A 15740-nucleotide genomic window follows, 5' to 3' on the forward strand; every position below is an offset into this window, starting at 1 on the left:
AACAGCTGAGGCCTCAAGCTTGCTCCCTCCGGCTATCTGCGAGGGACTGTTTCAGGGTTATTCGTGGGCTCGTGAGACGCGCTCGAAAACAGAATGACTTGTCATTGACCAACATCAGGACCTCGCGAAGCTAGGAGGAGGCGGGTGGGGTGGGGCGGGTGAAGGACGAGAAGAGGCGTCGTGAGCCGAGCGTATTCGACAGCTTGAGAGAAGACGAAGCACGTTCCGCTCAGCGCTCTGACGCCTGACGTGTTCACGCAGACGGTGTGTGGCGGTGGGGAGGGTCTTTTTCTTACTCGTGTCACTGTTACCACGAGCCGGTCGCGCGCTTAGGCCGAACGGCCCACGGGTCCATGGAGCAAGGCCAGGGAAGTCACACAGGCCACTTGTTGAAGCGAGGTGAACGCCGTGACGTTGCCTTGACGCGCAGGTGCCAGGACGGACCAGAGCCTTCGCGGGCGTTGTCAAACAGCGTAATTTTCTGACGCGCCGAGGGGCAGGGTAACGATAGTGGCCGCGAAGACTTTCCACGTCGTGCCGGACATGTGCTGCGTCGTCGAAAAAAAAGATGCGGGGGCAACGCTGAAGAAGTTTCCATGCGCACCCACACCGACGCGTAGGCAGTTAAGAGGAGGATAGGAAAGCGAGGGAGGGTGAGAGAACGTCCGACAGGGACGATGTCTTGCCGCCTCCTCGTCGGTCAGTGATTACATTCTTGCGACGCCGCTACTGGTGCCGTGGGTGGCAACTTTTTTCCTTTGCAGCATGTGTACTTGGAGCTGCTGATGGTCCTTTGCTAGCAGCTTGCCCACTGTAGTTGCGCGGCAACCCTGTGACACGGGTAGCGCCTCTCATCATCAGCGGCTGATCTGTCACGCAAGAGGATTGCCCGGGAGCCTTACCACGGTGTTTCTCCTCTGCCCATCTGTGTGCTTGACCGACCATCTCCTGAGTCTCAACTCCGCCTCCTCTGCCGCCTCCCATTGCGATTCGCTTGGAGCATCTCTGTCCGTGTGTGCCTGCTAGTGTAAGGAAGGACGGCAGAGGTGTTCTTGCATCGGGGATCATGCGTTCTGCTGACCTGTTGCGGAACGGTGGCCGGCCGTCGTCTTTTGGGCCCGGCGCCTGGTGATCTGCCATCGTGCACACAGCGTCAATGCTTGCATTATGGGAGGGGCTAGCTACCACGCACGCACCCCTTCTCTTTTCCGGTGGTCCGCCTGTGCACACGTGTTTTGGACGTGGCCTTCTCTGTGAGCTGTCGACGTGAGTCACCGTGCAAACTTGTGCTCTTCGCGTGTTTGTGTGGTGTCGGTTTTGGGTTTATGCTTCCTGATGTGTTTGTGCACCGCATCGTGCTGCGCGGGGTTTGTCCCCGAGGGCGTGCTACAACGCGTGTTTCGTATCAGCTGTCGTGTACTTATTTTTTTTTTCCGCCGCGCCGTGCTTCTCTTCCTGACAACGGGGACCACACGTCACTGTGGCATCAGTGCCCAGTCCACACCCCCGCTCTCTGTGCGAGGAGGCCAAGCAGCCCCACTATCCCTGCCGATGCCAAACCCACGTCTTGCCGTCAGAAGGTCAGATGCCTAGGACGTAGCGCAGTGAGCGCGATGGATCGCTGCTGACGTCTGCGGCCAGCTCCTGGACGGTGTGGCGTCGGGGCGGCCTGCGACAGCGTGGCCATGCCTGATCCATCCATATGATTAGGCACGAGTGCCCGCGTGACTCGAACGCACCCTACCCCCATCCCGGCCCTCAACGGCCCAGCGGTGCGGGGAGCCTGAGGCCACTCCGAGGACGACGCACCAGGTGGCGAGCAGCATGATGGAAGCGGCTGCGAGGCAACCTGTAGAGCGCGGGGTGGGTGGAGTTCGAGTCCGTCGGCCGTGCTCTCAGATGGCTGTGCCGGCGCATTGCTGTAACGCGGGTGCGGCTACGGCTGCTTCGCACCACGCGATGGGGGTCTGTGTAGCACGCCGGGGACGAGAAGGAGGAGGAGGAGCGGGGGTGCGGGTTAGAGTGGAATACTGACCTCCTGTTGTATAGCAGAGAACGGACACGTTGAAAATTAACCAAGAGAAAAAAAAGTAGCATGTTTCTGTTCCGTGTTGTGTGTGTGTGTGTGTGTGTGTGTGTGTGTGTGTGTGTGTGTGTGCGTGGGAGCGCGGCTCGCCACCTCAAGGGCGGGGCACCTCGCTGTTGGTTTTGTGTGTTGTCTCAGTTCAGTGTCTGCTGTTTGTCGCTGTTTGGCGTACGTGCCCGTGGGTGGTTCTGCCCTGTGCACCCGTGCCGGCAGCCTACTTGTGCTTTCTTCCGTCTTGGCCCTCTTACGTTCCGCTGAGCTCGTTTGTGCGAGTGCGGGTGTACGCATCTGGCTCTCCTTCTTTTTTTCGGGTCTGCCGATGTTCTCTCTCTATCTCTCTCGCTCTCTTGGGGCGCCTGTGTTGCACGTTTCTGGGACGCATGCAAGCGAAACACAAAAACCCGCGCATCGTTCACGCACGCACGGATCGGCGCGTCGGGAAGAGGGGCCATAGTCGGAGCCTGAGCGGTGGGAGAGGAATGCAACGGGCACCTCGTCTCTCGCGCTCGACAGCACGGGCAACGGAAACGGGCCGCGGCAGCACGCTTGGAGTGTCTGTCTGTCTGCATTTTTCTCCTTGAGTGGTGCTTCTTGTGCCCCGGCCTTGCCATGCGCAATCACATCTGCTCCTGGCGCTGCAGGGGGGTGGTGGCGCCGGGGCGAGGTCGAAGTGGCCTTCGTTTATGTTTCGCGCACTGTCTTCAAGACGAGTAGCCGTCACGTCGACCGCGATGGGTCGCGCACAGACGCACGTTGGCGCTGCTGCCTGCCACTGCGTGTGTGCGCGATACCTGTCGGTGCGTTCATTTTCCGCCTAGCCTCCTCCTTTGTCTCGCTGCACGTAGTGCCTGCAGGCGCCCACCTTCTCCTTTCCTCGTTGCTGGTCGTGGGCAAGCGCGAGTAACACACGCGACTTCCTTGCCGGACTTGCGCCCTTTTTTTTGCGTTTCTCTCTTTGCTCGCCTCGTGCGTGCCGAGGGCCAGCCGGTGTTAGTGCAAAGAGGGGCGGGTGCCACCGGATGTTTTGCATCGCCCCTCCGTACACATCACCACATACGACAGCTAGTGCGCACCTTTCACTTCTCCTCCTCCTTTTCTCCACACGGATGATGACGAAGCTGCCGCAGAGCTGTGCTTCGTGGCGGCTCATCGACATTGGCCTGAACCTCACAGACCACATGTACAAGGGCGTGTACAATGGACGCCAGCAGCACACGTCAGATATCGAGTCGATACTGCAGCGCGCTGTGGAAGTGGGCGTGCACGGTCTCCTCCTCACAGGTGGTAACTTGATGGAGAGCAAGGCTGTGATCGACATGTGCGCCCGCTATAACTCCGACACGCTACAGTTTTTCTGCACTGTCGGTTGTCATCCGACGCGGTGCCAAGAGTTTGTGGACGATCCGGACGGTTACCTCAAGGCCCTTGATGACCTCATCCGCAAGCACTCCGTCCATGTCGGCGGCTGCGTCGCGGCGGTGGGCGAGATCGGTCTTGACTACGACCGTCTGCCCTTCTGCCCTAAGGAAATTCAGAAGGAGTACTTCGAAAAGCAACTTGTGATGGCGAAGCGGCATCGCCTGCCACTGTTCCTGCACGAACGCAACACAGTCGGTGACTTCAAGACACTGCTCAAGCCGCATCTTCCCGAGCTCGTTGGCGGCGTCGTTCATAGCTTCACTGGCAGCCGGGCGGAGCTGCAGGAGTACCTGGATGCGAACCTGTACATTGGTGTGAACGGGTGTAGTCTCAAGACGGCGGAGAACCTCGAGACAGTCAGGGCGATTCCGCTCGATCGACTGATGCTGGAGACCGACGCACCCTGGTGCGAGCTCAAGGGCACACACGCCTCGAAGGCGCTCTTGACGGCTGCGGCGAAGCGCGCCTCATCGCAGCAGAGCGTGTCAGACACCATCCTCGCCACGTTTCCGACGTGCCGCAAGGACAAGTTTAAAGAAGGGTGTGTCGTGAAGGGGCGCAATGAACCGTGCGCGATTGTGCGGGTACTCGAGGTGGTGTACGAGCTGCGCCGCGAGGAGGTGTCCTCGATGGAGCAGCTGGCTGAGGTGGTCCTGACAACCACGCGAAAGCTGTTCCCGTTTGCGGCATAGGCGGTGTGAGGCACGCGGCAGCACTCCCCGTCAAAACATTCCGTTCTTTCTTTGTCTCGCTGTGTTTTGGTCCCTGGGAAGGAGCGACACTCGCAAGTGGATCTGCGTGTACTGTGCACCAGCGGGCTCGCGCGTCGTTCTGCTCACAAGTCTGCCATGCCTTTCTGGCTCACATACACACAAACACGCGTACCCACGAAACACACGGCGAGCACCGAGCGGTGCAGCTTCGTGTCGAGCAGTTCACATGTCGAGAGAGACACGCAGAGAACTCTCCGCAAGTGCAAACCCCGAGGCCATGCTTACCTCTTATGTTTTTTTTTTTTTCGTTGACGCGTGTGCACCACGCGGAAACGGCGCTCGCAAGAAGCATCGCCCCACGTGTCGCATGCTTCGCCACGACACAGGACGTTCTTGTTCAGCTGACACGCCGCCCTCCTTTTTCTCTGCCCCTCGTATGCGATACGCGCTTGTCGGCGCATCATCACCTCTCCTGCACGCGCACCCTTTCTCTGTACTCTTTCGTTTCACCATATCCCTTCTGCGGTCCTCATCTTTTGTCCCGGCGACTGTACCTGCCATGCACGCCACACTGCTTCGGATTACACACGTCGGCCTCCACACGCGCCCTCACGTTCGCACATGCGCGTGTGTCGTTGTGCTGCGTCTATGATGGTGAGGGCCGTGCTTGACCAATGCACGGACGAGGCGGAAGCGCATCTCACTACGCCGGTCTTCACTCTGCCAGTGTGCTACTTTCGGTTTCCCGATACTCAAAGGGGAGCGGGAGTGCACTCACTTGCGTCTGCACGTGTCTGCGTGCCGTTCGCACTTTTTTTTCCTTTCAGTAGCTTTCCCGTACACGTTCTTTGCCTTCCCTCCTCATCTCACTTGCGAGGGCAGGGAGCAAGACTTCGCGTTGCTTGGAACCTGCACCGCCCCACCGAAGGCTCATCAACGCGCATGTATCTCTCTTGGAGCTATCGGGCACGCGAGTACATCGACACATCCTTGTGAAACACCATCAAAGACAAATTGCCGGACGTTGCTGCCGCTATTTCTCGCCGTCTTTGGTTCTCGTCCACCCCCTCTTCTCCGTCTCGCCTCCTCACTGTTCTCTGTCATTTTGTTGCTACACTTCTTGTGAATTCGCAGCCCATCTGCCTCTCAGAGACGTGTGTGTGTGTGTGTGTTAGCGTGTATACATATACTCCTGCCAGTCTTACCACTCACCGTCTTGCCCTCCTCTTTTGATGTTTCTGTTGTTGTTGGCGTTGTGGTGTGCCTTACATCTTGAGCCGGCTGTGCATGGTTCTGTGCGGCTGTTCTTCCTTGCCCCCTCTCCAATCCCTTCTCATCCGTTTGTTTCTCTTTTCACCGTAATCCGCAACACTTGGAATCGCCAGCGGCAAATCGATTTTTTTGTTTTCCGCAGGGCTGCAGCGTTGTGTGTTGTTCTCTTGTCTCCTGCCTCGCGCACTGAGTTGGAGTCCTCGAACAGCTTTTTTTCGCCTCTGTGACTCTTCACCAGCTTTCCGCGCGTGTTGCGGCTGCCTGCACCGTCTCAGACATCCTTCCCCCCCCCCCTCCCCCCCCTCGTGTGCGCGTGTGCCTGCACACGTCCCTCTGCCTTGTGTACAGCCCCCTCCTTTCTTTTTTGTTGTTGTGTGTGTTCTATCCCTGTGCGTTGTGCCGTTGTTGCTGGTCGTATTCGGGCCTCTTTGTTTTCCTCACCCTCACCTTTCACCCACGGCTGTTGCCGGACGTACGTCATACCAGGTGGCGAGGTGCCGTGGAACGACGGTACCGTTTTATTATTTTATTATTTTTTTTTTGTGGCAACACGGAAGGCAGCGACACCTGAGAAGCTAAACCATGGGCCGTCGTCGAGCGCAGCAACGCGTCTTCTTGGTTGACGGTCGGCTGGGCACTGGTGAGCGCCATGCTCACAAGGCCCAAGCACCTTGCATGCGAGCCGCCGGCTCGACGCGAGGGCCGGCGGCAAATTCCGTTTACGCACCTTCAGGCGCCACCGTGCAATCTGTGCCGCGATCTCGGCAGGAGGTGGATGATGAGGAGTACCTTGACATCGAGCCGAATGCGAAGGGCGGCACCTTCAGTGACCAGTTTCTCGCCACGATGGAGCGCACGATACAGCAGAAGCAGCGGGCATGGATCGGGACCGTGGTGGAGTTTGTGATCCCCTTTCTCTTCCTCATCGGCGCCATTATCCTTTGGTTCGTCTTTGGCGAAGAAGTACACCCAGAAAAGCAAGTGCTGAACTACACCGCCGTCTCATCCCTCACGATCCCGGGGTTTTACAGGGAAGTGACGTGCAACAACGTGTCCATGGGGGTCATCCCTGGCATCGAGGACTGCACCAAAGTCCCGTACTCGTACGACTGCAGCGGCGACGAATCGAGCTTGCCAGTGAAGGGGCTGTGCTTCAGCGAGACCCTCAGCGGCGCCAGACTAATCGCCTTGTACCTTAATGCAATTCTCGGGAACGCTGTCCGGGTGCCGCCGCTGGACACAATGATCATGATGCAGTGGATCGCGCGTAAGTTTGGCAGGGACATCACCCAAGGCGTTCGATCGGCGGCGCTCACCGCCGCCGGAATGATGGACAATACTCGCTACAGTGCCATCATGAATTCCGGCATGCTGTATATTGCGCCACGTGCAAGCGTTCCCGCGTCCCTCATAGACTACCTCAACGACACCACGTTCTACTTCCGATACGTCTACGGCGGCACGTTCGACACCGTGGAGGAGGCGGAGAACCACGTAAAGACCACTCCGGGGTTTCACTGGGCCATTGTCGAGGTAAATGCCTTTAACTCGACAGACTTCGACGTAGTGCTGCACATGAACCCGACTTCGCTGCCGCCCCTAACGAAGGTGGTGGACGCGCAGTACCCCGGCGGCTACCATTTTGATCGATCTGAGATGTACACCGCCTCCGGTTTTAATAGCCTCCAGGAGGCTTTGTACCAGTGCTACCTGCGTGACCTCGGCTACACCGATGGTGGGCGTATCCACCCCTACTCAACCTCGCTCGGCTACCAGAGTTACAAGAAGAAGAAGCTGCTGAAGACGGCCTCGGTGCTGGTTGTTTTCCTTCTCGTTCTCTCCTTTCTGCACCCGGTGTCGCAGCTGACAAAGAAGATTGTGCTGGAGAAGGAGCTGCGAATTCGCGAGGCGATGCTTATTATGGGACTCAGCAGCACATCACTTCACCTATCTTGGCTCGTTACATACGCCCTGCAGTACTTTGCGGTGTGCATCGTCATGACCGTCTTGATGAAGCTCACGCTCGTGCCGAGCAGCGATGCATTCGTGCTCCTCATGACCTTGTACCTCTTCGCCATGAGCACGATCCCCCTCTCAGGCCTCATTGCCGCCTTCTTCAGTAAGGCTCGCCTCGCTTCGATGCTTGCGCCACTCATATACTTTGTGCTGTCGGTGCCGATATTCGCCTCCTCGAGCGTATCAGCCAACGTGATCATCGGCATGTCTCTCCTCTCGCCCACGGCGTTTGCAGCTGCTCTGACCAACATTCTCAAGCTGGAGGTCGCCAGCGGCTTCGGCCCTAATCACTTCAACAGCGCCGCCCTGACGCCGGAGAGCTTTATCTTGTACGTCGTGCTCGCTGCAGATTTCGTCCTGTACTACATCTTGATGCTTTACTTGGACGCTGTGCTGCCGAAGCAGTGGGGTACGCGCAAGCACCCGCTCTTCTTCATCACGGACCCCGTCATGTGGTGCTTCAACTCTAAGCACAAGCGCCTCGAGGGCGGCGCCGACGGGCGCGCCGAGAACGGCGTGTTCGAGGACGTCGACGGCGACGACGACGCGGTGATTTTGGACGGGCTGCGCAAGGAGTACTCGCGCGGCGGCAAGAGGTTCGTTGCGGTGAACAACCTGTACTGGGGGATGCGCGAGGGCGAGATCTCTGTGCTGCTGGGGCACAACGGCGCCGGCAAGACGACGGTGCTGAACATGATGACGGGGATGGTCGAGCCGGACGCGGGCGACTGCTACGTCTACGGCAGCTCTGTTCGTAACGAGCTAGAGAAGGCGCGCCGTCAGATCGGGTACTGCCCGCAGCACAACATCCTGTGGGGCGAGCTGACGTGCCGCGAGCACCTGGAATACTACGGAAAGATCAAGGGCTTATTCGGCGGCGTGCTGGAAGACGTCGTGCGGATGATCCTAAAGGAGGTGGATCTGCTGGACAAGATGGAGTACCCTTCCCGTGCGCTCTCCGGGGGGCAGAAGCGGAAGCTGTCGATCGCGGTCGCGTTTGTTGGCCGCAGCCCTCTCGTGCTCCTGGACGAGCCCACGGCCGGCATGGATGTGGGTGCGCGGCGATACACGTGGGAGCTGCTGCGGCGCATGTCCGCCCATCACACCATTTTCCTGACGACGCACTACATGGACGAGGCGGACCTGCTGGGGCACAAGATCGGGATCATGAGCCGAGGCCGTATGCAGTGCTCTGGCAGCAGCATGTTTCTGAAGAGCCGCCTTGGCGTCGGCTACAACATCGTCATCTCCGTCGACCCCGAGGTGGAGACCGAGACGATCGACCGTCTCGTTGTTTCTCTTATTCCAGGCGCCGAAGCGTCGTGCTTCAACGGTTGCGAGATTGTGTACAAGCTGCCCATGCGTGATCTCGAGCTGTTTCCGTCGCTCCTGGAGAGTCTCGAAGAGAATGGCGAAGACGTTGGCGTGCGTGGCTACTCGCTGTCAGCGACGACACTGGAGGAGGTGTTTCTCCAGATCGTCATGGATGAAATGACAAACCACAAGGCGAGCAGCGGTGTCGAGGAGAACGAGGAGGTTGTCCAGGAAGAGAACAACGCCGTGTGGAATTGCGAGATGATGGCGGGGACGCGTCAGCGGCTGGTGTCGCAGTTCAAGGCGATGATGGTGAAGAGGCTGCGGAACGCGCGGCGAGACCGCAAGATGCAGTGCTTCCAGGTGATCTGCCCCGTGGTATGCGTCCTGGTGGCCATGCTGCTCACCCTCTTCAGCTTTACGGAGACCGGATCCCTGCGCCTCTCCAGTGAAATGTTCGGCGAGACGGTGCAGATGCAGGTGTCAGGCTGCGAGAAGTACTTCGGCGCCACAAACAACGTTACCCGCCAAGGCTCCTACATCACCGACCTCAATTTCGCCAACGGGCAAGACTTGTCCTTCTACGCCACCGACACTGCAAAGCAGCTGACGATGCCGCGCTACACCTCGCTCTTCTGCGGCGACCCGGGGCTGCAGTACGTTGTCCCTTTCGAGTTCGACGCCACCTTCCTGTTCTACAACACCTCCGCTTACCACGCCGGTGGTCTGGTGCTCCAACAGCTGTACACATACATTCTTCAGTTCTTCACCAATAACGTCCACCGCACCTTCAAGACTGGCGCCAAGCCGATGCCAACCACCATGCGCGACGCCAGTGTGAAAGACGGTGTGCAGACGATTCTCATGGGCGCGATTATCATGATCCCGTTCACGTTCCTGCCGTCGAACGTGGTGGCGTGGGTGGTGAAGGAGCGGGAGTGCAAGGCGCGACATCTGCAGAACGTGTCAGGGCTGAGCTTTTACATCTACTGGCTCACGAATTTTCTCTTCGACATGGTCGTCTACATCATCTCCATGTGCCTCATCATTGTCATCTTCCTCATGTTCAGCCGCAAGGAGTACGTTGGCAAAAATACGGCCGGCCCGGCCATTTTGGTGTTTCTCATTTATGGCCTCTGTAGCACCGTCAGTGCCTACGTGGTCAGTTTTGGCTTCCATGAGCACTCAGCAGCACAGTCAGCGACGATGGCCGTCAACTTTGTAGCTGGCTTCGTGCTTGTTATGATGGTGTTTATCTTCTCACTGTTGAACTCGACAGCGAAGATATCGGGGAGTCTTCGCTGGCCGTTCCGGCTGGTTCCGTCGTACTGCGTGGGCGAGTCTATCATCAACCTCGCCATGGACCGACAGCAGGCGGCCCTGAACCTCCCGTCGAACCCGTGGGCGATGGAGGTGGTGGGCTGGCCGTGCGTTTTCATGGCGATTGAGTTTCCAATCTTTCTCCTGGCGACTCTCTTCATTGACCACCCGCGGCGGCGCATGTGGGGGCAGACGGGTAGCTATGACCGCTGTGCCCCGGCGGAGGTGATCGACGACGAGGACTCCGACGTGGAGGATGAACGGGAGGAGGTCTATCAACAGGAGAAGAGGAACGTCAACATGGACGTTGTGCGCGTAGTGGACCTCCGCAAGGTGTACCCCAACGGCAAGGTGGCAGTGCGCAACCTTGCCTTCAGCATCCTGCCAGACGAAGTGTTCGGCTTCCTCGGCACGAACGGTGCTGGTAAGACGACGACGATTTCGATGCTGTGCCAGGAGTTCATTCCCACAAGCGGCAACGCCTATGTGTGCGGGTACGACATCGTGACCGAGAGCGAGCAGGCGCTGCAGTGCATCGGGTACTGCCCGCAGTTCGACGCGACGCTGGACCTGCTGACGGTGGAGGAGCACCTGGAGCTGTACGCTGGAATCCGCGGCATCCTTTACGAGCAGCGCAGCAAAGTGGTGGCTGGGCTGATGCGCTTGTGCGATATTACCGAATTCCGCGACACAATGTCCGCGCAGCTGTCTGGCGGCAACCGGCGCAAGCTCTCGGTGGCACTTTCTCTCATCGGCTCGCCGCAGGTCGTCTTCCTAGACGAGCCGTCGGCCGGCATGGACCCTGTGGCGCGGCGCGGGTTGTGGACCGCGATCCAGAAGGTTTCGCAGAACTGCTCCGTTGTGTTGACGACGCACCACCTGGAGGAGGTGGAGGCGCTTGCGGACACGGTGGGCATCATGGCTGACGGAGCCCTGCGCTGCATCGGCGACAAGATTCACCTCAAGCAGAAGTACGGAAGCGGATTCGAGCTGAGTGTGCGCGTTGCGCGGAAAGACGTGCGGGAAGCTGTGCAGCGTTTCGTCGGGGAGAACTTCCCGGCCGCCGTGCTGAACGAGTTCAAGGGGCAACGTCTTGTCTTCGCGCTGCCACAGGACACGAAGCTATCAGAGGCGTTTTGGCAGCTGCAACAGAACAAGAGCCGGCTGCACATCACAGACTACACCGTATCGCAGACCTCCATCGAACAGGTCTTCTTGCGCATTAGCGAGCAGCAAGAGGAGCGTGATGAGCTCGGGAAAAACAAGGTGGTGCACTTTGTGAAGAGCCACGCCACTCCGCACATCTACAACGGCGTCGCGACAAAGAAGAAGCGTCTCCAGGAACCAATTGAGAAGACGGTGACGGTCAGCTCAGCCGCCGTGGAGGCTTATCAACGCCGAAAGCTGATGGCTGGCATTGTGGACGAGGTTGCCGGATCCGAGAGGAGCGACCGCATTGGCAGACCCGGGGAGGAGGAAAACGACGAAGCCGACAACGCCGTGAGGAACTTCAGCACTGCCGGCTCGCAATGCGCTCTGGCGCACCGGCGCAGCGTTAACAATGTCCACGGCGCCTCCTCCGGGCGCAAGCGTAGCGCGGTGAACTTGGTGGCCGCCTCCGGGGGGGACCCAAATGCGGGCCACGCAAAGCCATATAGCAATACGTACGGGCCAAGCTCTGAAGGACAGGCCTACACTCACGGCTACGACTATGATTCTTCGAGCGGCTACGTGGACCCGAAGCAGTATAACGGCAACGGCGAAAGTTTCGGCTATGACTACGGGTATAATGTGCACACTGACGGTGCAGCAGGGTACGGGCAGCCACAAAATCCGTACAACAGCTACTGAGGCGGAGGATACACGAAATGTAGCTGCGTGCCTGGTGTGCCTGCGAGTCGTTGAGTGGAGACACCGCGCGGTTGATCAGCGCATCAGCAGTTCCATGCCTTGTCTCCCCTCTTGGAGATGTCTTGTCGTGCAAGAACACTCCCTGTGGCACCGCTGTACTGTAGATGTGCAGGTGTTGAAGGGGGCTCACCAAGGAGAGAAAAGGAAAGGAAAGGTGTAACGGACTAGGACGGCGCGGAGATGTTATTTTTTTAAGTGTACAGGTTGTGTGTGTGTGTGTGTGTGTGTGGCGGCCTCCATCCCTTTCCTCTCCACTCTCACGCACGATTTCACAGAAGCGATGCGCTTTCTTGCCCCCTGTCCTCCTCCTCCCCTCCTCCTCCTCCCCTCCTCCTCCTCCCCTCCTCCTCCTCCCCTGTCCTCCTCCTCCTCCCCTCCCCTGTCCTCCTCCCCTCCTCCTCCCCTGTCCTCCTCCTCCCCTGTCCTCCTCCTCCTCCCCTCCTCCTCCTCCCCTCCCCTCCCCTCCCCTCCTCTCCTCCTCCTCCCCTGTCCTCCTCCTCCTCCCCTCCCCTCCCCTGTCCTCTCCTCCCCTCCTCCTCCTCCTCCCCTCCTCCTCCCCTCCCCTCCCCTGTCCTCTCCTCCTCCTCCCCTCCCCTCCTCTGTCCTTCAACCAGCCGTGCAACTAAAGCGCCGTTTGGAACCCTTTTTTGGTTGATGTGCATCGATTTGTGGCTATTCATGTGTTTACGTGTGTGTATCTTTGTGTGTGCACGCATGGAATTCATGTATGTGTGCGTGAACGTGTGTTTATGTGTATATATATATGTGTGTGTGTGTTTGTGTGGGTCTCTCCGTTCTATTCGCATATTTTTTTTTCTTTGGTGGGCGTGCGTCTAGTTGTGCGTCACCGCTGCGGTGGCTCCGCTTCGTGCGAGGGCGTCTTTGCTGTGTTTGTCGATGGTCGTATGTATCGGCATACCCAGTGTACGCGGGTGCGCAGCTGGTCGCCAGTCTCCGTGTATTTTCCCCCTTTTCTCTTTGCTCTCTCTTTCCATGTGCTTGTAAGTGTCGTTGAGGAGGAGAAGGATGCCATCAGGTGACGTGAGGCTGCACCTCCTCGTTTGCCCACTTCACTGAGCCGTCGTTCTCTCTCGTTCTCTACTTTCTCTTTTCGTCTTCGACCTCCGTGCGCTATCCCCTTCCCTGCTCCCTTCGCTAAACTCTTCTCCCAGCGCGCTAGCGCTCTGCGCACACCCACGGAAAGAGCAAGCCAGGGGTTGGTGGTGAAGCTGGGGAGACACTGATAGAGTTGACTCGAGTGACACTTGCCATTTTCGTTTTCGTCGTGGACCTGGTCGTTGTCTGTAAAGCCGAGCCGCTGGCACACTTCCCTCTTCGGCACTTTTTATCCCTACAGCGCTCGATGGCTCTTCGTTTGTGACCATGTCTGTTAGGTCGCATGTTCCTGAAAGCGCGTTCGTCTTTGTGCTTCATGCGGCACTCGGTGACGCCAGGGGACTCCTTCCCTCCCACAATGCTGTTGATGCGAGAGTGTGGCATTGTGGGTTTTCCGCCCCCCCCCCTTTCGTGCTTGACATTGCCTTTGAAAAATGATGTGCCTTTTTCCCGCTCTCTGGAATCAGCGTAGTTGAGTTCCTGCTCTCCTTGATGCGAGTACTTCCAGGGTGCCCCCTGTCATCACCCACCCGGTACACATCATCCATCACCGTCGCCCTCTCTCCCCAGCACGGTGCTTTCTCTGCGCTGTGGTTGCATCGCCTGCTTGCTGTTGTCTTCTGTCTCCCGGCAGAGGCTTCCTTCTTGGCCTCTCTGGTTTACTCGTCTCTCTTCGCCCACGTTGTGGTTGCTGTACGCTTGCGTTTCTCTTCTTTCACCCTCCATCAGGCTCACCACGACGGGCAGGCACACAGTAAGCGGCGACATCGATGCGTACGCGTGCCTTCGCAGCCGTACCAGAAACAACGAAATTCAAACGGCCACCACCAAAAACAGCAGTGATGTCCTCAGCAGTGCGTTCTTCCGTGATAGAGGCGTGCAGGCCGCCTCGGTTTCGGTGTGCGCGCGCCGCGAGTTTGCTTCTCTTGGTTGACTCACATGTGTGCTTGTTACTTTTTGTTATTCGCTGCTTTAGCGACGTGACATCTGTGTTCTCTCTCCGCTTCGCTGCGGGAAGCACCTCACTCGCGCCCCCACCAGTCTCTATTCCAACTCATCTCTTTTTCTCTTGTTACTTGTGTCTTGGTGGGAGATGGTTTAGGTCGACGCCGCCGAACGCTATGCAGACAGCGAAGTCGATTTGTCGTTGTACTTCGGTGTATGGGCGTGTGTGCGTGCGCATGCACAGATGGCTTCTTGAGAACGTGGCTCACTGATGACGATCCTAAGCAAAAACCAAACGGAACTGAGCAGTGTCATCGACCCCCCCCTGCGTGGGTGCAGATGTCCACGTTTTTTTTTTGCTTGGGAGAGGGGCTAGGATGAGTGTGCAGGGCAAAAAAAAACGTCTCTGCCCTGTTGTCTGCGTCATTCGGAGATGGCAACGGAATTACATTGCCTAGGCAGCCTACCCGCGATGACGGCTGCCTTTGATCCCCCCCCTCTTGCGCGCACTTGTCACAATGAGTCTTTGTGTGCCTTGATGAGGTGTGCCTGAGCGAAGACGATGGCGGCTCCCTCTTTCTGTTCAGCTGCCACACCCCCAGACGCGCGCCTTTGCCCCTCTCGCCTCTCTTCATCTCGCCACGCCTTCCCTCTCGATCCCCTCCACGGACACCCCCTTGGCTGCCATCTCCTCTACACGCGGGTCAGCAGTGCCGTTCCACTGAAATCCCTTCTACAAGCGCAGACAAGAAGGCAAAAAAAAAGGGGCACGCTCCACCTCCGCACATCTTGGGTACATTACACGGTACCATGAGCAGCGTGTCATCCCCGCCGTTGACAGACGCCGAGGTGCGCGAGCTGAGCACGGCTGAGATCCGATTGAACCTGGAGCGGTGCAGCCGGCTCCTATCTCAAGCCTCGCTCCTTCGGCGCCTTCGTGACGGCGGCGAAGGCATCCGTCACCGCAGCGAGCTGTTCGCCAAAGAGCTGGAGCGACGGCACACGGTTGAGGCGGCAAACGGCGATGCCTCTACCCGTCTTGCATCTTCCACGTTGACCGAGGCACTCAAGCGAGAAAATGAGGCGGCAATCTTGTCCGAGTCTACGCACAATGCCACCGACGCGGCGCGGGAGATCGCGCAAAAATACCGGGATCAGCGCATAGATGTGGAGGCGACAGTCCGTCGGATTTACGAAGGCATTCTCAGCGAGAGCGAGATCCAGCGCATCCTGCACAGCGTGCCTCCCCGCTTCTTTCTCACTTACGCCGAAACGTGTGAGATGGAGCGGCAGCTAGCGAGGGATGCGCGAAAAGTGGAGCTGCAGAAACTGGCGGCCCAGGCGGCGCGCCTCAGCGCCACACCGCAATGAGTGCCACTAATCTGATATGTGTTTGTTGATCATCTGAAAGGTTCTTGTGGAATTCGCGAGGGTGGCGGCTCTGTACGATTTCGTTCCAAGGGAAGACATGCTGAGGTGAATCACTGCTGCCACTATCTTATCCCTTGCCCTTACTTCATTCGTTGCGGTGTAAGCTCACTGCAGGTGTGGGGGTCGTGAGTTCACGAAAACCTGTGATGAGCGGTGCTTTTATTCATCGGATGGAAGCAAGAAAAAACGAGAAGAGA

At 58.3% G+C, this 15740-nt stretch overlaps 3 protein-coding genes across 3 annotated transcripts; all 3 read left to right on the forward strand.

The window, feature by feature from the left end:
- Nucleotides 1-3105: 3105 nt before the first annotated feature.
- LMJF_11_1280 (putative tatD related deoxyribonuclease) lies at nt 3106-4197 on the forward strand (the record flags this gene model as incomplete). Its single annotated transcript, XM_001681542.1, has 1 exon — nt 3106-4197. The coding sequence occupies one exon, from the start codon at nt 3106-3108 to the stop codon at nt 4195-4197; it is 1092 nt and encodes a 363-aa protein (XP_001681594.1).
- A 2139-nt stretch (nt 4198-6336) lies between these two features.
- ABCA6 (putative ATP-binding cassette protein subfamily A,member 6) lies at nt 6337-11991 on the forward strand (the record flags this gene model as incomplete). Its single annotated transcript, XM_001681543.1, has 1 exon — nt 6337-11991. One exon carries the CDS (start codon nt 6337-6339, stop codon nt 11989-11991), a length of 5655 nt encoding a protein of 1884 aa, XP_001681595.1.
- Nucleotides 11992-14922: 2931 nt separating this feature from the next.
- LMJF_11_1300 (conserved hypothetical protein) lies at nt 14923-15483 on the forward strand (the record flags this gene model as incomplete). The annotated part of the gene is made up of 1 exon (XM_001681544.1): nt 14923-15483. The coding sequence occupies one exon, from the start codon at nt 14923-14925 to the stop codon at nt 15481-15483; it is 561 nt and encodes a 186-aa protein (XP_001681596.1).
- Nucleotides 15484-15740: the final 257 nt, after the last annotated feature.

The sequence above is a fragment of the Leishmania major genome, chromosome 11, assembly GCF_000002725.2.
Source record: "Leishmania major strain Friedlin complete genome, chromosome 11".
Taxonomy (NCBI): Eukaryota; Euglenozoa; class Kinetoplastea; order Trypanosomatida; family Trypanosomatidae; genus Leishmania; species Leishmania major.